This window comes from Mustelus asterias, chromosome 10, assembly GCF_964213995.1.
Source record: "Mustelus asterias chromosome 10, sMusAst1.hap1.1, whole genome shotgun sequence".
NCBI classification, from domain to species: domain Eukaryota; kingdom Metazoa; phylum Chordata; class Chondrichthyes; order Carcharhiniformes; family Triakidae; genus Mustelus; species Mustelus asterias.
The window spans coordinates 93,941,148-93,963,082 of record NC_135810.1 but is presented as its reverse complement, the minus strand read 5'-3'; the positions used below and the strand labels follow the sequence as shown (position 1 = coordinate 93,963,082).

Below are 21,935 nucleotides of genomic sequence, written 5' to 3'. Positions count from 1 at the left end.
CTGATAACATGCAAAAGAATTCTTAATAACTTTTGTATAGTTGCTATAGCTTATTTTTTGAATATCAATATTAAGACATAAGGTTCAGGCTGACAAAACTTTAGATATTCAATATGGGCCAATTAAACTAAATCTTACTAGGGATTATTTTGTCTGCCTACTTTCCTTGTCACACTGAAAATCAGGGTATTGAACAATAAAAAAAACAATTTCCTTGCCTCAATTTTCAAGAGGGTCTTGAAATGCACAGCCAGGCTCCCACGTGAAACAGGCAGAATTTTTAATTCTCTCATTAGTATTAAAATTTATTCATATTCCAGCCCAACCCCATTCTTACCTCCCCCAGCCTACAACCCTCCATGAACTCTTCATTCTCCAATTTTGGCCTGTTGCATGATTTCCATTTCATTTTCACCCACTGCTTGCATTCATGCCTTCAGCCATCTAGGCCCTGAATATTTAAATGATCACATCCTCAGGGATGAGGTTAAGGAACTGTAGAACTAGTAAATGGAAATTCCATCTCGCTGACTTCTGGCACATTTATTGGTAAAATCTTAATCTTTTAATGTTACAAATAAGGTTTTGGTTTTATCAGGTTTAAAAAAAAACAAGGAACAGATAAACACTTTTTAGAAAACTGATGTTTAAGACCAAATCACTTACAGCAATCTTTTGAAATGTTTTCATTTTGAATTGCAGGTATGACCTTTTCAAAAATGTCTGACAAGCCAGTATAATCATCTAAAAGGATAACAGAGCACATTTCAACATTTAGACACGAAAGGGTATTTGGAGCTGACACTGTGACAACTTGTTATCCCAGGATTGGAATTAAAATATAAACTGCATTTGAATACGTCAGTAAGTAAAGTAAGCTAAGAATTTGGACCGGAGGATAGAAATGGTAATTAGTGACAAGCAAACTTAGAATATATCTTCAAAAATATTTTGCTTCAATATATTCATAATAATGTACCAAACATGTTAAGATGACATAAAACTATTAGGGCTATTCAAAATACGATTATAGGTTATGATGCTGGAGCATCATAGAAGGTGAGTTTCAGTGGAATTTTTCAACTTTTGATTTTTTCACCCGTTTAGAATCATGGCAGGTATAAAGATAATGTAAACATACAACATAAATTGCTGATCCATTATAATTTTGCTTTACATCAATATGTACCATTATAATTCCATGCACTCCTTTGACATACCCCGGCTTGGGACTGTTTTTGCTGTAGATATCTGGATGAGTATTCACTTTGATTGTCCCATGAGTGTACCAGAAGAATAAATTAAACGGGTACCTTTAGCACCTTCATATTGTTTCTGCTTTCCATCTCACTATTGGGCATTAGTAAACCACAGGCATGTTGCACATATTTTATGCCCCTTGGTCTCAAGTGTTAAATAAGTGAGGCTCATCAAACGTACATGGGCTGGTCAGATTTGTATAGCTGAGCCCCACAGAGTTAAGGACAATGTTAAGGGAATTTGGGAAACTTCAAACAGTTTTCAGTGCAGAAGTTCAACCTAAAATACACCAACACATTAGCTATAACACGGTAAACTTTTTCTTTGTCTGGTTCACCTGTATTCATTTCAGGAAATAATTTTGCACATCATACAATGAGAATGCTTAAAAATAATGTTCATTTATTCACTGTAAAGTTGTGTCAGAATACCTGGGAAGGCTTCAAAAATGTTTCAGTGGAAAATTGCAATCAAAAATACACCAGCTTTGGTATGGTGAAATACGCTTAATAGTTATTTTTCCATATGTACTTCACTCGTAAAAATTTCAGCCTGGCAGACAACGACACTGCTTTAAAATAAGGCTCATTTGTTAATGGCAAAATAATAACTTCCATTCCTTGGAAGGGCATAGCTTGGAGGTACCCCAGAAGATCTGTTGGGATACACCCCAGAGGTCCCCATGCAAGGACTGCACAGGAATTGCCCGGAGAGTTTAAATTTCCAATGGGAAATTACCCTGCATCTGAAATTATCCATTACTTCAATTTAAATCGGAGACTTCAGATGGTTCTGATTCCCTGAGCAAAAAAGTACCCATGAAAAGGACTAAAGAATTAAAACCACTTCTAATGCCTGGGTAACAATTCTCCCATTCCCCGACTACCCTCCCCACTCTCCGGCAACTCTCCCCACTCCCCGACTATCCTCGCCTTTCCCCGACTACCCTCCCTCACTTCGACCATCCTCCTACTTCATGACAATACACCCCACTCCTTGACTACCCTCCTCACTCCCCAACTATCCTCCCAACTCCTCGATTAGCCTTAGAATCCCCTTTTACACTCCCATCTCTCTGATTACCTTCCTGCACACCACACCCCCACCTACCCTCCCAAACACACCCCGCCTAACCACCCTCCCAACCCTAAATTCTCTTACTCTCTGACTTCTCATTACCGTGAAAAGGGAGTATAGTTTCATTTCACTCGATGATCCTCTACTGCACCGAAGGCCTCCAGGAGCAGCTAAGCTGCACATTTGTCACCAGGCCTTGGTTGGAAGTCCAGGCAAGAAATATGCAGCTTCAGACTAATGTAAGTAAAAAGTGGCAATTTGACGGTGATTACCAGTCCACGGATGTTCTGGCCCATTATGTTTTAAAAGTTTGCAATATACAGCGAATCTGTGCATGGCAATTACCATTCCCTTTACATATTCAATTATAACTCACATTAGAAGCTGATTCTTGAGTAACATTTAGAAATTAATCTAGATTTTAAAGCTGTTTGATATTTTGCAATTATTGCTGCGAAAGAGTGCAGGAACAAAACTAGGTTCAAAATCACAGTGAAAAGTCAGGTTTAAAAAATGAAGGGAAAATAGCTTAAGGTACCTCAATAATTATGGCTTAACAGAATGTTCTGCATTTATTCAAATTTGGGTTTGTGGGGTGATCTCCCACTCACCTGACGAAGTAGCAGCGCTCTGAAAGCTAGTGGCATTTGCTACCAAATAAACCTGTTGGACTTTAACCTGGTGTTGTGAGACTTCTTACGGTGAACATGGGGTCATGCGTCACACAGATAAACAAAAAGAATTCCATATCTATCCAAAACTGGGTAAATCTATTACTTTGTAAAGTTTTGCAACTTCATAACTAAGGCAACTTCCTTTGAATAAACAGCTGATCCAAAAAACACATAACATTTCAGATTATAATAATCGTTCCAACAATGTTTTTTTCTCAAACTGGAATTATATGCAATGGAAATGGCAGTGTGAGGTGTTACACTGTTTCAGATGATCAAAAGTATGTTACCACAATCTGCCTCATCAGCTCCGTTTTCACAGTCTTTAACGTTATTGCAATACAATGACTGCGGTATACACACTGAGAGACTGTCACAGGGGAAAAATCCAGTTGGACAACCACGCGAGTCAAGGATGAATTCTGACATTGCATGTTCTAAAGGGGAAAAGAGAGAGAAAGAATAAATCACTGAAATTGTTTTACCTGAAGACCTACTCTTGTGAAAAAAAGGCTCACATCAAGGGTGAACAACGGATCATTGAAATCATTCTCGGATTTCAGCAAATTAAATCCAGGAATCACTAACTGACACATATAGCATCAAACGGTTTGATGAGGGCCAACATTTGATTCAAAAATCACTTGAAAGAACAAAATCATTTAAACATTTGTTTCCTTTTTCCAATTTTCTCTTACTTTCTAGTAGAGGTTTACAGCATGGAAACAGGCCCTTCGGCCCAACTTGTCCAACTTGAGGGTTCTGACCCTCAAGTGAGCAAAAATTCATGTGTGTGTATGAGGCTGTTCATTCACAGTAGGCATCACAGTCAAGCCAGATCATTTTTTCACAAACCTGAGCACATGCAAATTTTTCAATTGTAGTTACGGAATTGCAGTAACAAGCAGGAGCCCTGACTGTTCTTGCTTTTCTCCCTGGCCTGAGGCTACCATTGCATAGCCCTAGCTGAATCATAGAATTGTTATAGTATGTTAGAGACCAGATCAGAAACTCCAAAGTACATTATGAAGTTAGCCTGGACCCTAACTTCTCCTTTGATTTTGGCATTATGGTGAGCAGTAGGTGTTTTGCCCCAGGTATGATTCAATTGAGGAAGCTTTTATTGAGACAAACTTTATTTAAGAACACAGTTAGAATATAACAAAAAGACTTAGCATAACTTTTATCATTGGAAATACTTAAACATGACAAGTATAATTCTTAACAGCTAACTATCTCTATTGTTCCAATGTAAGTAATACCCCACAGATATAAATCCTTTTTTAAAATCATCACCAAAACAGATATGCTCACATGGATGCCAGATTTCCCGCCGTTTAACACCTCCGGACAGAGATCCAGATAGACACCTGTCTTCTGACTCTCATACAACCACCTCCAGAGAACGATTCACTCCAAACAGCAGAATCTCAGAGAGAATTATTTCCTGGCAGATTCCAGTCTCCAACTCCACAGAGAGAAAGAGATACAGAGAAAGCAACCTCTCTCTAAAGATCCCAAGCAGCAGACTGAGCTTGATTTCTCTGTGTAAGCCTCGCTCCACCCAGTCACCTGATTTTTCTGTCAATCAACCTAATCAAGTCCCACTCTGCAAAATCCCTCGGGAAAACACTAAAAACAATAGAACAGCATTAGTCCGGATTAAAACAAACATTCTAGCAATTAGGAGCAATTATGCTGCTGCAGTAACAACACAGGGCTGCTGGGTACAGACTATGCAACACCAGTGTTAGAATAGACTGTTAAAACATTCTGCACAGAAACATGACAAATACATTTCTTAAAGGCACAGTATTGTTACAAGTAACATACAAACACACAAGTTAGGAGCATGAGCAGGCCATTCGGCCCTTCAAGCTTGGTCCAATAGCATATAAAAAGACCATTTGACCCATCATATCTATCCCCATACTCTGCAAGTGTAACTCATCTAGTCCTACTCACCCTACAATTCCCTGTGGCCCCGCAATTCTTTTCAGATAATTATCCAATTCTCTTTTGAATTCCTCTGTTGAATCTGCCTCCACCACACTCTAAGGCAGTGCATTCCTCATCTTGATGTGTAAAAAAAGTTTCTCCTCATATCACCATTGCTTCTTTTGCCAATCACGTTAAATCAGTATCCTCTGGTTCTTGATCCTTCCGTTAACGTGAACAGTTTCTCTCTACCTACTGTGTCCAGACACCTCATGATTTCGAACACAGCTTTCAAATCCTGTTACAATCCTGTTATAACTGGACACGAAGATTCGGGAATGGAACCCTGGCTGAAAAGACTGTAACTTTTACTTTTTTTTTCGAAAACATGGAGGGACAGAGTCATAGAATAATGGCTAATTAATTATAACAAGTAAAAAGCATTTATTCAACATGAAAAGGTTGATTATGATATAATACTCCTTTACTCCCACATAACGTCACAGACATACACAGATTTTAAGGTTAACATGGGTTACAAAGTATATCATGGGCTATAACGGTCTCAGTAACACATAGTCCCTTTCACCACACAGGCTGGCTGTGGTCAAACATAGATTTCTCCTCAAAGTTCCCCCAGATGATTCTTATGCCATAAGCCACCTTGTTTCACTGAACACAAGCTTCCACACAAGTGATTTAAAATTCCACTTTTGAAGACACATTTTCAAATCTTTTAAACAATGCTTTCCCTCAGCTGCTTCCATCTATGATCTGCTTCCAGGTTTCACACCTTTCCCTTTAGGTTCCTTTATATAAAGCCTCTTGCACAAAGTCCAAAGTCCAACCACCAATTTCCACAATTATTTCAAACAATGTCTCACAAACTGTAGTAATTTCTCTCAAAACTTCGCACTACTGCTGAGATATTTCTGGCCTCTCATGATCCAATGCCTTTTTAACTCTGTGACCTTACTGAAGAGTAACCTCTTCTGGTTTCCAGTTTCCTCTGTTCCATTAACTTCTGACCTCTTGGAAACTTCTCTTCATTTCTCTAGTTGCCCCAACTGTGACTTTTTAGATCTCTGCACACTAGTTTTCTTAACCATCAGTACATGGTACGGCTTTTCTTCTAGCATATCTGAGACAAACATTCCCTTTCTAGCTTTCTAAAACAACTGCTTCTTGCAGTGCTGTGAGAGCTGCCTTGTCTCTCATTACTTATCTCCAACTGCTAATGAATTCAGTTAAAACTGCACTCACAAAAGCTTCCTGCCTTAAAGATGTCCCTACTGCTAAGCAACAACTTTATGCTTCTGCCAGATTTTATTTACTTTCCACTACATAACTTTTATACAAACACATACACCCACCCACACACCCACCCACACACACACACACTCACAATGCACAATAGAAACACAAGTTGAATTTAAACCAAACCCCCCACACATACAAACACCTTTGTCCAGCTGGAATTTAACTATAGGTTTACCTTTCCTTACACAGAGACACTAAATTAAACCCAGTCAAAACTATACCTTATTTCTAATATTTACCAATAGAAATATAAATCACTTAAAACTACTTTTGTTTTTCTAACAACATAACCTTACCTTCTCAGGAGCAGCTCCAGTTTCTCTTACCTATCCACATTACTGAAGTTTCTCACCTTGGAATCATTCTCAGGAATCTTTACTGCATCCTCTCTGATGTGTTGACATTCTTCCTAAAATGGGGTGCTCAGAACTGGACACAACACTCCAACGGAGTTTGAGTCAGACTTTTAAGGTTTTCCTTGACTTTTTTTTGTGTGTAAGTAATGCACACAGATATCATGGTGGATTTGATTTGCACTTTTAGATGAGTTTTGAGTTTGTTTGAATATCAAAGGGAAGTCAGAGGTGACAAAAAACCCTTTGAATCAGACATCGAGTCAAGCCAGAAAAATCTTGAGGCTGCAAAAAAGCAGTCTTGTTCTGAAGTCTTAGGTTTGCACAGCAGAACGGGAGAGAGTTTGAGAAGACAGTATTGTGTTATGAGCCAGGCAAGAAAGTCCAAGGTGTTTTATGAAGTCAGCCTAGACCATACGTTTTGCACCTTGAATTTGGCACGGTTGAGCATCAGGTGTTTCACTCCAGGTATGATTCAAGTGACCCACCAGGAGGCTTTTATCAAATAAAATGCATTTAAGACTACAGTTAACATATAATAAGAAAAATTAGCATAGCTTTTCCCAATTAAAAAAAATACCATGATATAAACCCATGGTATAAACCTTAACAGCTAATTATAATGTCCCAAGCTAAACAACACCCATAAACATACATCCCTTTCTATGCTCACTCAATGCTGGATTTTGCAGCTTTTTAACTTATCCAAACTACTTTCATAACTTTGCAAGGACCCTTAGGATAATGGCTTCTAGATGTGTGTAATCTTTATTAGTAATGTCATATTAATGTGAAAGGAGTTGACTGTGTTTATGCTTAGTCAATTTTGCTCATCGAAATGCAGCTTACTATATGTTTTACTGAAAAGTATTTTTTACATTAATTTCTTGTGTCTATCCCATATGTTATAGGCCTTATTTCTTTACAAATAAGCCTTTTACTTTTAAAATCCCAAAGTTTCACTGGATTTCATGCTGCTGAGTTTAGTATATTTTCTTCTTGTTTGCACAATACAAAAAAGTGTGCCAAGTTTCCCTCTGGGATTTGGTTTGCTCAGTATTTAATATCTGCTGTTGCAATAATGGCACTATGACTGAGACTAGCTTTATATTCCAGATTTATTCATTAAATTTCAATTCTACCAGCTGCTGTGGAGGGAACTGAACGAATGTCTCAATGCATTTACCCAGGTCGCTGCGCTACCAGTTCAGCACCATCTCCCCCAGCAATAACCTGTTCACTGACACTCAGCTTGGGCTCCACCAGAGCTACTCAGCTCCTGACCTCATTAAAACCTGAGTTCAGACATGGACAAAAGAGCTGAATGCAAGAGGTGAGATGATATTGACTGCCCTTGACACCAAGGCAGCTTTTGACTGTGTATGGCATCAAGGATCCTTATCAAAACTGGAGCCACTGGGAATCAGGGGCAGAGTGGAGGGGGGGAGGTGAAATATCCACTGTTGTATTCACATCAACACAAAGGAAGATAGTTGTGGAGGTCAACCATCTCAGTCCCAGGGCATTAATGTGGAAGTACTTAAGGATAGTATCCTAGGCCCAACCATCTTCAGCTGTTCATCAATGACCTTCCTCCCATCATAAGACCAGAAGTGGGAATGTTTGCTGATAATTTCCCAATGTTCAGCACCCTACTCATTTTACTGTCATGCCAGCCTGCAGAGAGGCCAGAAGTGGACATCATGAAAGTGCCATTTCTTCGATACCGAAGCCTTCAAGCTAAAGAGCAGAACATCAAGTGCCTTTCTTTGATGCTGAAGATGCAAAAAATGTTCTCATCAAGCAGGGAGTTGAAGTGTCCGCCACAGATTTTGAAACCATTCTCAAAGCCTCTTTCAAAGGAACAAATAAAACTATCCTTTTGGCAACGGGTTTTACATATTCTTACCCATCAAACTACAGGAAATGTTACCCAAATGGAGACCTTGCTTCCACTTTTAACAGACCTATAATCCACAGATGCCCAGAACACATCTGTGCTGATGTGCTATTTCCCAAAGGCAATGCAGGCCAGGTGCTGCATACACACACACACGCGTACACACAACATATTGGAAGGTTTAAAATCTTCTGCTGATTCCAGAGTCTCAGCTTTGCAGTTAACACCTAATTGGATTATTATCTAAGTGGAAAGAAATTACAAGATGCTGCTGTGCAGAGGGACCTGGGGGTCCTTGTGCATGAGACGCAAAAACCCAGTCTGCAGGTGCAACAGGGGGGTCAAGAAGGCAAATGGGATGTTGGCCTATATCGCAAGGGGGATAGAATAGAAAAACAGAGATGTCTTGCTGCATCTGTACAGGGCATTGGTGAGGCCGCAGCTGGAATACTGTGTGCAGTATTGGTCCCCTTATTTGCGGAAGGATATATTGGCCTTGGAGGGAGCGCAGAGAAGGTTCACCAGGTTGATACCAGAGATGAGGGGTGTTGATTATGAGGAGAGACTGAGCAGATTGGGTTTGTACTCGTTGGAATTTAGAAGGCTGAGGGGGGATCTTATAGAGACCTATAAGATAATGAAGGGGCTGGATAGGGTAGAGGTGGAGAGATTCTTTCCACTTAGAAAGGAAACTAGAACTAGAGGGCACAGCCTCAAAATAAAGGGGGGTCAGTTTAGGACAGAGTTGAGGAGGAACTTCTTCTCTCAGAGGGTGGTGAATCTCTAGAATTCTCTGCCCACTGAAGTGGTGGAGGCTTCCTCTTTGAATATGTTTAAATCACGGATAGATGGATTCCTAATCGGTAAGGGAATTAGGGGTTATAGGGATCAGGCGGGTAAGTGGAACTGATCCACTTCAGATCAGCCATGATCTTATTGAATGGCGGGGCAGGCTCGAGGGGCTAGATGGCCTACTCCTGCTCCTATTTCTTATGTTCTTATGTTCTTAACACATTACTAGCCACAGTGAATGCTCATTCGAATGAACAGAGTATCCATGTTCAGATTTCTTGAGTTAGAGGCATTTCCTCTGATGTGGAGGGTTTTTTTGAATACATGATTGTTATTCCTGGTCATCTCTCAGGGCTCTAATGTCTCAAAAAAAAAATACAGTAAGAAGTTTAACAACACCAGCTTAAAGTCCAACAGGTTTATTTGGTAGCAAAAGCCACACAAGCTTTCGGAGCTCCAAGCCCCTTCTTCAGGTGAGTGGGAATTCTGTTCACAAACAGGGCATATAAAGACACAGACTCACACAAGAGGACGGCCTCAACTGGGATATTGGGTTCATGTCACACTATCTGTAACCCCCACAGTTGCCTGGACCTGCAGAGTTTCACTGGCTGTCTTGTCTGGAGACAATACACATCTTTTTAGCCTGTCTTGATGCTCTCTCCACTCACGTTGTTTTGTTTCTTAAAGACTTGATTAGCTGTAAGTATTCGCATTCCAACCATTATTCTGTAAATTGAGTCTGTGTCCTTATATGCTCTGTTTGTGAACAGAATTCCCACTCACCTGAAGAAGAGGCTTGGAGCTCCGAAAGCTTGTGTGACTTTTGCTACCAAATAAACCTGTTGGACTTTAACCTGGTGTTGTTAAACTGTAACCCCTTTATATATCCCGTGAGTACTATTAAACAATTAACGTACAAATTAGGTCTAAACTGTGTTTACCCCAGTCCAACGCCAGCATCTCCACATCAAAAAAAATAGGCATTGTGATCTCAGTTGGAGATATGACCTCCAGTGAGTAGAGAATGATAAGGAGATAAAGGAGGAGGGTGAAAGAAAGAGAGAAGCACAGGATACGCGATGTTGCATGACAGGGACAGAGCAGTGCCAGACTACAAGGGTCCAGTGGAACTCAAAGGTTCTCAGCTGAGCTGCAGGCAGTCTGATGGTGCCCCTGGAGTCTACAAGCAAAGATTCAGCTACCTGCAACTGACCCAGACCTAATGCAGGAGAAGGCGCAGGCTTTTAAGAACTATGGTAACATCACTCTGACATGATCAAAGGGGAGATCTCCTCCAACTATGTTGGGGGCCATCTAATGTCTGTCGCATTGAAGGTCAACATGTTCAGCCTCTCAGTTTCAGTCCAGTAATAAAAGATGATGCAAGTCCAACTTTTTCATAAACACACTTTATTCTCTTTACAACTCCACATTCACACCCAACACCCAGTGCCACCTGTAACCCCTTTATATATCCCGTGAGTACTATTAAACAATTAACGTACAAATTAGGTCTAAAGTGGAGGTTGCAGTTAACCCATTCCTAACACAATGTGGCACTGAACTTCTTTCCAGGCAGCCTGTGGAGACTTGAGTGGCATCACATAGCTTGCTGCACACCACTGCATAAAGGTCATATAAACTTATAATCAAGGAATAGGAATAGGCCATTCAGCCCCTTGAGCCTGCTCTGCCATTTAATAAGATCATGGCTGATCCGATAGTAACCTCAAATCTGCATCCTGCCTAACCCCAATAACCTATCAGCCCCTTGCTTACAAAGAATCTCCACCTCTGCCTTAAAAATATTCAAAGGTTCTTCTTCCATCACCTTTTCAGGAAGAGTGTTCCAAAGACTCAATGACAGAAAAAATGTTGCCTTATTTCTGTTTTAAATGGGTGACCCCTTATTTGTAAACAGTGACCCCCAGTTCTACATTCTCCCACAAAAGGAAACAGCAGGCCGGAAGAATCGTGCCCATTACATTTCATACACAGGGTGCTGCTGTAAAGTGAAACTGTGCTGCACTGTGTAACAAACCCAAATTACTGTTAGCATTGCAGGGTCATCACAAGCAGTACAATCAAGCAGGCAATCAGTCTTCTAAAAATGCACTTCAGATATCTGAATCGTTCAGATGAAACTCTGCAGAATGGCCCAGCAAGGATAATAGAGGTGCACTGCATGCTGCATAACATCATGCAACAGAGGAGCCTATTACTGCAAAACAACAATGCCACGTGTGGAGTTCCAAACTCTGAGGAGGAAGCGGAAGCCCATGTCCATTCTGAAGATTCTATAACTGAAGAGGATGAGGAGGATGGCAGGGCAGCTGAAAGGGATGGTCATGTAGCCAGGACTGGCTTTGTATGGGAGAGACTCATCACCTCAAGCATCTTTGTGCAATATAGGTTCACCAAAAGGTCCTCTATCCCACATTTGCCATCAGCCAGACCCTGATGAGTAACTTTCAACAAAATAACCTTTGACATTGATACACAATTATTCAGGAGATTTTCCATCCCTGATAAGGGAATATAAACAACATTATTGGGCTCTATTTTACCATTTTGATTCTAAGTGCGGGGCAGACTTGAAACTGGGAGTGTTTCAGATCCGACTTTTAGACCCGTTTTGAGGTGCCCCTTTACGCACGCTGCCTACAGAAATATCAACGATTCCGAATTGCACCGCACAAGCCTGTGGGCGGGGCTTAATGCACCCGAAACCCTGCAGCTCCGATCGATCGGTGCCTCCAACTGCGCATGTGCAAAAAAGAATGATAGAATGCTGCTCCCCTGCCACATCGCTCCCGGGCCGGATAATGTCTCCCCCTGGCCCCCCACAGACATTACCCCACCCCCACAACATTACTGACCACCTAATCCCCCCACATCCTCGCCATCCAGACCGATTGTGGGCCCCTCCCCCCTTCCCCCCACTGATCTCAGGCAGAGTGGCAGTGGACCCCATTTCACCCCCCGATCTCAAGCAGACCCACCTCCCCCCCCCCCTCACTGATCTCAAGCAGAGAGCTGTCAGATGCTTGGCACTTAGCTCCTCACTAACACTCACTGATGGAGCGACGAATTGGACTTATATGGAGTATGTCTGTTTTGCACCGATTCCGGATGGGCGAACAGTGGTAAAGGGGCAAGTGTTGATAAAATTGGGCGTGCAGCCCATTAAATCAATTTAAATACATACAAATGGATTTAAATGGCTGTTGCACCCATTTTGGGAGTGGTCCCATTCGCGGCCATTTTTGGGCCTTGGTAAAGGGGGAACCGGTGCGGAGGCGGTCGCGGATCGCGCTACTCACCTCATGCCTGACTTTACCAAGTTTTCGCGCTCGAAAACTGGTGCAACGCGATGGTAAAATCGGGCCCATCAGTTACATTAAAGTGAGTGCAACCCTCACCATCATAAGCATCAGCCTCAGCATATTGCAAACAAACATAGTAATACATCCTTCATAACCTGCCCCCTCACATAAGCAAAATGCCTGTAAATGAGACACCAAAGCCTGTGTATAATCCACCATGCTCACAATGCTGAGAGTGCCATAATGATGTAAAATTTCATACCCAATGCATGCTGGTATGTGCCAACATTCATGCAGATAAGCCATAATACACAACTGGACCTTGGTTTTTTTGTCTCACCTGGAGTTATGGATTCTCTTTTCCTAAGAAAGATTAGATTGTGTGTGAGGTGAAATAATTGCTGAGGATGGAAGGTGAACATTTGAGGAGGGTGACTGTGAAGAATGGATGTGAGAGGGCAATAGGATCAGAGTGAGGGCAAGTGCTGTCTCCTAAAATGTTAATCTGAGGAGGAGGAGGAGGCTGGAGATAAAGGAATACATATGACAGCAGGCAGTCAGAACTGAGCTTAGCAGAGGAATGCAGAGCAGGTGAGAAAATGATGGTTGTGAGCTGAGAGTTCGATAACACTCATCTTGATGAATGTCATGAGGCCATTCGATCTTGTGCGGAACTGAATCCTGATCTTGGGCACCACATGCTAGCTCCTCACTTCTTTTGTTACCTGCAGCCATGCCTGCTGGACAAGGTTGGCTGGCCTCCTTCTCCATCCTTTGGAATTGGATTTCTCTCCGTGCCCTCGTGGTCTGAAACATGGGCCACGGTTCTCCCAAAAGCGCTGAACTGGTGGGAAAACTGTTCTAGATCCCGATTGTTTTGTCAGTTCAAGTTCTCACCCGAATCTCCCCACTCTGTGCACTACAATTGTGAACCTCATTAAAAACCCAGGGGAGCGGGGCTTATTCATGCCGGAATCTGACAGTTCTGGAACTCTGTGCATGAACAGTGGCCCCAATCTGTCAGACTCTCCATTTGCTGGCCAGCTCGATCACTGGCCAGCACGGGGTCCCCACAGTGCTGCCCCTCAAGTCCCCCTCCACGGCTTGATTGCAGCCCCCACAACAATTCCTGGGCCAGCCCTGACCTCTCCCCGCCCCAGAGCGACCCGATGCCCAGGCCCCACCCCTCAGCAGTGGCAGTCCTCTCACCCCGGCAGACCCCCCCCCCCCCCCCCCCCCCCCCACAGATCTCCCCGGGGTCAGATGCTGCCGCCCCCCAGGAGGCAGGCCTCTCCCAGCAGACCACCACCGCCCCCGCCCCCCCCCCCCCAATCGCTGCCCTCCCTCCATCCCAGAACGATCCCAATGCAGAGTGGCAGCGGGACCCCCCACCCTCACTGATTGTCCCGGGGATACCAAAGCCCTTTGGGCAGTGTCAGGAGGCACTGACTGGCACTACCAGGGTGCCCATGCCCAGGGGGCACGCCCCCCGTCACCCGACCCCCTGGGGGGCCCCAATTGCCCCCCCTTCATTCCGGCGGGTTCTAATGCTAGTTCCCCGAATGTGGGGAGCTACTCTAAACCCCGCCAGAATGAAGTACTCCTGGTGGGGTGGGAGATTCAATCGGGACCGGTAAGTTCCCAATAATTACATTCAAAAGACATTTAAAACATATTAAAAACAGATTCAATTGACTTACCTGCCTTCCCGCCGGTTTCCAGTGTGGTCTGGCCTGCGACTGTTTGCCGGCTCTGGGAGATGCACAGATGTTCCCGGCGCATGCGCAAATCCTGGAACAAGGCCGGCGATGCACATCTCCCACTCCGACCCACCAGAAAAGGTGCGGGTTGGAATGGGAGAATCGCGGCCATGATTTCCAGGGACAAGTATGAGATTTGGAGGAGCAGGGGTAGGGCAGTGGATGTTGTCTACATGGACTTCAGTAAGGCCTTTGACAAGGTCCCTCATGGCAGACTGGTGCAGAAGGTGAAGTCGCATGGGATCAGAGGTGAGCTGGCAAGGTGGATACAAAACTGGCTCGGTCAAAGAAGACAGAGGGTAGCAGTGGAAGGGTGCATTTCTGAATGGAGGGCTGTGACAAGTGGTGCTCCTCAGGGATCAGTGCTGGGACCTTTGCTGTTTGTAATATATATAAATGATTTGGAGGAAAATGTAACTGAATTGATTAGTAAGTTTGTGGACGACACCAAGGTTGGTGGATTTGCGGATAACGATGAGGACTATCAGAGGATACAGCAGGATATAGATCGGTTGGAGACCTGGGCAGAGAGCTGGCAGATGGAGTTTAATCCAGACAAATGTGAGGTAATGTATTTTGGAAGGTCTAATACAGATAGGAAATATACAGTAAATGGCAGAACCCTTAGGAGTATTGATAGGCAAAGGGATCTGGGTGTACAGGTACACAGGTCACTGAAAGTGGCAATGCAGGTGGAGAAGATAGCCAAGAAGGCATACAGCATGCTTGCCTTCATCGGCCGGGGTATTGAGTTTAAAAATTGGCAAGTCATGTTGCCGCTTTATAGAACCTTAGTTAGGCCGCACTTGGAATATAGTGTTCAATTCTGGACGCCACACTACCAGAAGGTTGTGGAGACTTTGGAGAGGGTACAGAAAAGATTTACCAGGATGGTGCCTGGGATGGAGGGCATTAGCTATGAGGAGAGGTTGGAGAAACTTGGTTTGTTCTCACAGGAGCGACGGAGGTTGAGGGGAGACCTGATAGAAATCGACAAGATTATGAGAGGTATGAACAGAGTGGATAGTCAGAAGCTTTTTCCCAGGGTGGAAGAGTCAATTACTAGGGGGCATAGGTTTAAGGTGCGAGGGGCAAGGTTTAAAGGAGATGTACGAGGCAGATTTTTTACACAGAGAATAGTGGGTGCCTGGAACTTATTGCCGGGGGAGGTAGTGGAAGCGGATACGGTAGTGACTTTTAAGGGGCGTCTTGACAAGTACATGAATGAGATGGGAATAGAGGGATATGATCCCCGGAAGAGTAGGGGGTTTCAGTTAAGTCGGGCAGCATGGTCGGGGCAGGCTTGGAGGGCCGAAAGGCCTGTTCTTATGCTGTAATTTTCTTTGTTCTTTGTTCTTTGCTCAGCCTTCCCATGTCTAACCTACATGCAGTTTTCTCTTTCCTATCGTTATTTTGAATGCTTCACTCGGTAGTGCCATTGTGAGCCCTGCTGGAATCAGTTTAAATTGAGATCCTTCATTCCTTGTTTTGGCGTTGTATCCCTGATAGGTCAGGAAGCCAGAGACAGGATGATCTGGGATTCAATCTGAGCAAAGTCCGCCAATTAGGGAATTGGGTCCCTGATGTGTAAATGGTGCTGTTGTTCCAGCAGGGACTAAGTGCCAAAAATTCCTCCCTGTGATAGGCACATCTGTGGAATGAAAGTTGCACAGGACTTTGGTTTGCTTAATTACTTTTGAGAGGTGGGAGTTTGTCCAAGAGATATTTCTTCTTGGAGTTCATTTGTTGCCTTCTTCAAGAAAGTTAGATAAATGAATAGAAGGGGCGTTTTCCCAAGCTAAGAAGGTGGTTTCAGGTGCCTGGGGCGAATTAATCCCCTAAATTGATATAGGGTTGCGACCTCAACATAATCCTGCCTTCTTTCAGCTTTCAAATTATTGGGTTAGAAGACAAGTGTGGAATCACTGTGCAGATGGTGGTTGAGTAACTAAAATATGCAAATATTTTCACCAAGGATTCTGCTTTCAACAGACAGTGGACTTATTTCCCAAGCTGTCAGCAATTCATCAGGGTCACTAAGGCACGTGCACTACTGGGGTGAGTGTTTCTTTTCAGTGAAACTGAGACCAACAAGCTGGGAAGCCTTTGATCAGTGAAACAGAACAACTGCAACAATGACCAGATAATCACTTTTGTTGCTGATTTCTTTGACCACTTCCATCCACACCTATATGGTTAGAGAGGTTAACTTCTGTCCTTGGGAGAGCGAACATTTTTGCAGCCTTCCAGATCCCACTGCAGGAACTCCAGTTAAGAATAACAGACAAAGTGAGAACATTTTCCAGGTCCTCTCCATTTCCATGGCTGTTGCAGGCTTAGAAATCTATGTCTTATAACCCATGCAGAGATCCCTTCAATTAGAAATCCTTCCTTTGACAGATCCACCGCACCATCCTGCCTGCCGTTGGTTAGGGTACTCGGAGGGCCTCAGGACCTTGATGTCGGGGTGAAATTTGGATCTCAGGCCAGCCCTCACAGCAGCAGGATCAGCTTGTGATTTTGTCACAGATGACCTTCTAATTGGCTGACACAGGTTCATCATTTAATTAAAGGTGGGGGCTTGCGTCTTGATACTCCAAATCCAATCAGGGGGCTGACATCTCTGAAGCCTCGTTAACACCATGAGGAGAGGTGGGTGCTGGTGCAAGGAGACTTCAGGACAAAAACAGAAAATGCAGGAAAATCTCAGCAGGTCTGACAGCATCTGTGGGGAGAGAATAGAGCCAACATTTCGAGTCTAGATGACTCTTCGTCAGCTGATGTTATGCACAGTTCTGGAATAGAGTGAAAGGAATATAACTCTGTACCTAACTGCTGCAACTCCTAAAGTTTAAGTTTATTTATTAGTTACATGTAAGGCTTACATTAACACTGCAATGAAGTTACTGTGAAATTCCCCTAGTCGCCACACCCCGGCGTCTGTTCGGGTCAATGCACCTAACCAGCACGTCTTTCAGACTGTGGGAGAAAACCGGAGCACCCAGAAGAAACCCACGCAGACACGGGGAGAACGTGCAAACGCCACACAGACACTGACCCGAGCCGAGAATCGAACCCAGGTCCCTGGCACTGTAAGGCATCAGTGCTAACCACTGTGCCACCATGCCGCCCACCTGGCACAGGACTACTTGTATAATGTTCTTCAGAAGAAATACAGGGAAACGTTCCATTCTTCATCATTCATAGTCCTTCACTTTATTATTATAAGAATTGTCAAAACACAAGAAAACATTCAGTTTGTTTTCCAAGGATAATCACAAGTATAGGATTTCATAAACAATTAATGTTCCTATCGTTCAAACATCACACTTGATATATCAATTACTGCACATCATTACTGTCTGTTTTAATGCAATGGATATTTGCTCTATTTATGGAAGAATTCATTTCAAAGATGCTGCAATTAAAATGATTCATCTTAGAGGAAAGCATCTCTTGTGGTTATCAATGCAGCCAGCTCTGATCAATTCCATAGATGAAGAAGAGTAGAGGTTTTTCAAAATAAAATCTTGAATTATTTTTAGGGGTTCCAGAGGAGTGGGCGTACCCTTCCAGAGCCTGCAAAAAATAATTTGTGCTGCTGATGCTCTGAAAATCTGGCCCTCCATGATTAAAACCGCCCACTCGGCGACATACCATGCTGATGGCAGATCCAGCCCAATTTCCAGTGTTCAATCTGATGAACTCCACTGGGATGACTGGTTGGCACCCTGCAACTTGCCTGTTCTATTTAAATCAAGCTATTGCCTCAAAGTTCCAGGGACCACCTCACCAGCAGAATGGATGACTGATAAGTGCACTCCGCCAGTAGTCTGTCAAAATCTTTCTCTGCATGTGCATAAAATGACTTAAATTATGTTAGACAGATTGCATATAAAAATCCGACAGGCACTATTATATTTCGAACTCCCACTCTAACAGAACTGTGGCTGTATCTATGCCACATTGTTATGGATCAAGTCAGAAACTCCAAAGTGTTTTATGGAACCTGCCTGGATCATATGTTTTGCACCTTGAAATTGGCTAGGATAAGCAATGATATGTTTCACCTCAGGTGTGATTCAAATGACCCACTAAGGAGCTTTTATCAAACAAAGTTTATTTAAGGATATAGTTAACATGTATGGAAAGATAATTAGCAATAACTTTTATCAATTACAAACAAAAACAAAACAACCGCAATAATGTAAAACCCTTAACAAATATAGCTAAGATGTTCCAATCAAACAAAACCCACACACAAAACCCTTCCACAGGTTTAACACAGCAAAGACTAATGCTCATGTGATACTGGAATTGAGTCCTTTGGTTGAGGAATTGAAACTCCTGACTTCTCAGCCTTGTGACTGCTAGCAGCCCTTTGGATACACTCAGAACAGTTTGAAGTCAGAACAGCTTCCCAGAACACCAGCGAGACACTCTGGTCAAGCCACCAACAGCAGATTCTCTACTCCAGGAAGGCAGGAAGCCTTGCTTTCAACTAACCAGCAGAATTTCCAAAACCAGTGAGAGAGAGAGACACTGCTTTCAGTCTGATGCCCCTTCTAAAACTAACTCTGCAGCTAAACAGAAATTCACTAGGAGGAAAAACAACTGTCCAAAACACATGACCTTCCTCCTAACAGTGCAGGGTCATAAAACAGTCCAGAGTAAAAATAATCAAACCCCTTTAAAACCACTGAAGGAGCAATGTAAGGGCTTCTATAGACAACTCAGCAACACAGAGCTGAGAGCTGCAGAGAACATGATTTTTTAAAAAAACCTCTTAAAGGTACACTAACACCACAACATGGACTGCAACAGTCCAAGAAGGTGGCTCACCACCACCTTTTCAGTTGGAATTAAGAATGGGCAACAAAGAATCTGGCCTAGCCAGCAATTCCCATGCCCTCATAGAATCATAGAATCCCTACAGTACAGAAGGAGGCCATTTGGCCCATCAAGCCTGCACCGACAACAATCCCACCCAGGCCCTATCCTTGTAACCTCCCTTGTATTTACCTGCTGGTTCCCCTGACACTAAGGGGCAATTTTGCATGGCCAATCAATCGCACATCTTTGCAATGTGGGAGGAAACCGCAACACCTGGAGGAAACCCACACAGACACGGGAAGAATGTACAAACTCCACACAAATAGTGACCTGAGGCTGGAATCAAACCCAGGTCCCTGATGCTGTGAGGCAGCAGTGCTAACCACTGTGTCACCATCCTTTGAAGGAATAAAGAGACTGAGTTTGTAACGTTCCATTATCATCTTATTAAATCTAAGTAATGTAAGTAAGGAGACATGTGTAAACTGCTTTGGCTGACAAAACTTCTCATGCAGGGTTTCAATGGCCCTGATAACTATCCCCGTCCCAAAGCATACTGTCAAACTTTATCACATCACCGGTAGTTTCAGAAGACAAAGTTACTGAGACAAATAAATTCACACTTAGTCATTGGTTTGATTCATATCGAAAGCATATGCACCGATCTTTGTTCTAACACATTATAATGATTTCAACAGCACAAAATGTCCAATTTAATAAAATCAGTAATAAAACCATTGGAAGAAACAGAACTGAGAATAGATTTATGTAAGTTATTATCTTCAATTCAACATAGAGGAGAATGACCTTGCTCAGCTTTGTGAATCTTTTGTTAAATGGGTCACGTACCCTAATTTTAGCTTATTATTTACTTAATTAGTGTTGAAACCAGGTTCAAAGTCTGGAAAAGTACATCTTTGTGCACAATATTTCTTATCCTTTTTGAGCTATAAAGAATAACCATCACATCACATGTATGATGGCATGGAGGCACAGTGGCTAGCACTGCTGTCTCACAGCGCCAGGGACCAATTCCAGCTTTGGATGATTGTGTGGTGTTTACACGTTCTCCCATGTCTACATGTGTTTCCTCCGGGTGCTCTGGTTTCCTCCCACAGTTGAAGTTGTGTAGGTTAGGTGCATTGGCCATGCTAAATTGCCCTTTGTGTCCAAAGGTTTGTAGGTTAGGGGGATTAGGGGGGTAAATAGGTGGGGAAACGAGGATAGGGCTTGAGTGAGATGCTCTGTCGGAGCGTCGGTGTAGACCTGATGGGCTGAATGGCCTTCTTCTGTGTTGACATTTATTACAACAAATAGTGACACGATAAAAGGAAATGTACTAAATCAAAATCCCCGATGGAATTACTATGGCTTCTTGGATTAGTGGCCATTTGAAAGTTAAGTGGACATAATAATTAAATTTGGGAATTTTCGAACAGTCAAGTCCTTGAACAGTTAGTGTTCAATGGTTGCTTATGATTTTTACAGCAAGTGACATTTCCTCTGTAGCACTACTAATGGCTTTCAGTAATAATTGTACGCAATTTATAAAATGAGACGTTCATTTTGAATTGACAAGAAGTACTCTTGGAGTTTCTGATAAAGTATTGGCTTAATCAGTTCTATTTGGTGTGCTCATTTTTGTCAGGGTTACTTTAGGTCCTTGCTGTTAGATAAGTAAAATCAATTTCTCTGGAGCACGACTGAGCCAATTGCATAACTGATTTTTGATTACCTTGAAATGACCCAAGTAGAATCTGTTCACCCTTCAAGATCAATTGCAGAATTCTAACCAAAATTCTGAAGCTGCCCGTCTCCTTACTTACATTACTTAAATTTAATAAGATTATAATGGAATATTACAAACTCAGTTTTTTTTTTAATGCCTTCAGAGGATTTGGGAATTGATGGCTAAGCCAGCCTTTCTTTTGCCATTCCTAATTTCCCTTGAAAAGGTGGTGGTGAGCCACCTTCTTGGACTGGTGTAGGTACGTCCACAGTGCAGTTAGAGTAGAAGTTCCAAATTTTGACCCAGCAACAGTAAAGAAATGGCAATAAATTTCCAAGTCAGGATGGTGTAGGGGAGCATGCAGATGATGATGTTCCCATGTGCAGTATTAGCTGCCTTTGATGGTAGAGGTCATGGGTTTGGAAAGTGCTATTGAAGGAGCCTTAATGAGCAATGATGGTTGTAGACATTACACACTGCTGCCACCATGAGGGAGTGGATATTGGAGATGGTAGATGGGGTAAGGGGGTGAGGTCCTCGCCACAGAATGTTTAGCCTCCGACCTGCTGTTGTAGCCATAGTATTTACATGGCTAGTCCAGTTTAGTTTTTTGTTCAATGGCAATACTCAGGATCTTGATAGAGGAAGATTCAGCGACGGTAATGCCATTCAAAGTCACGGGGAGAGGGTTAGATTCTGTCTTATTGGAGATGGTCTTTACCTGGCACTTGTGTGGCATGAATGTTACTTGCCACTTTTCAGCCCAAGCCTGAATATTATTCACATCTTGCTGAATGTGGGCATGAACTGCTTCAGTATTTGAGGAGTTGTGAATGGTGCTGAACATTATGTAATCATTAGCAAACATTCCCACTTTTGACCTTATGATAGAGGGAAAGTCATTGATAAAGCTGATGAAGATGGTTGGGCTTAGGACACTCATAAGCATGATGACAGTATAGGTTTTCGT

The 21,935-nt window shown here is 42.8% G+C and overlaps 1 protein-coding gene across 1 annotated transcript in view; it reads right to left on the bottom strand.

The window, feature by feature from the left end:
- LOC144499464 (relaxin receptor 2-like) overlaps positions 1–6,605 on the bottom strand; it is an 86,232-nt gene extending 79,627 nt beyond the window's left edge. Inside the window, exons 1-3 of the mRNA XM_078221452.1 lie at positions 6,596–6,605; positions 3,302–3,448; positions 667–744 (exon numbers count right to left, since the gene is read on the bottom strand). Of these exons, the coding sequence (XP_078077578.1) occupies positions 667–744; positions 3,302–3,448; positions 6,596–6,605 (235 nt within the window). The remainder of the gene's footprint in view (positions 1–666; positions 745–3,301; positions 3,449–6,595) is intronic.
- Between the last annotated feature and the right edge of the window lie 15,330 nt (positions 6,606–21,935).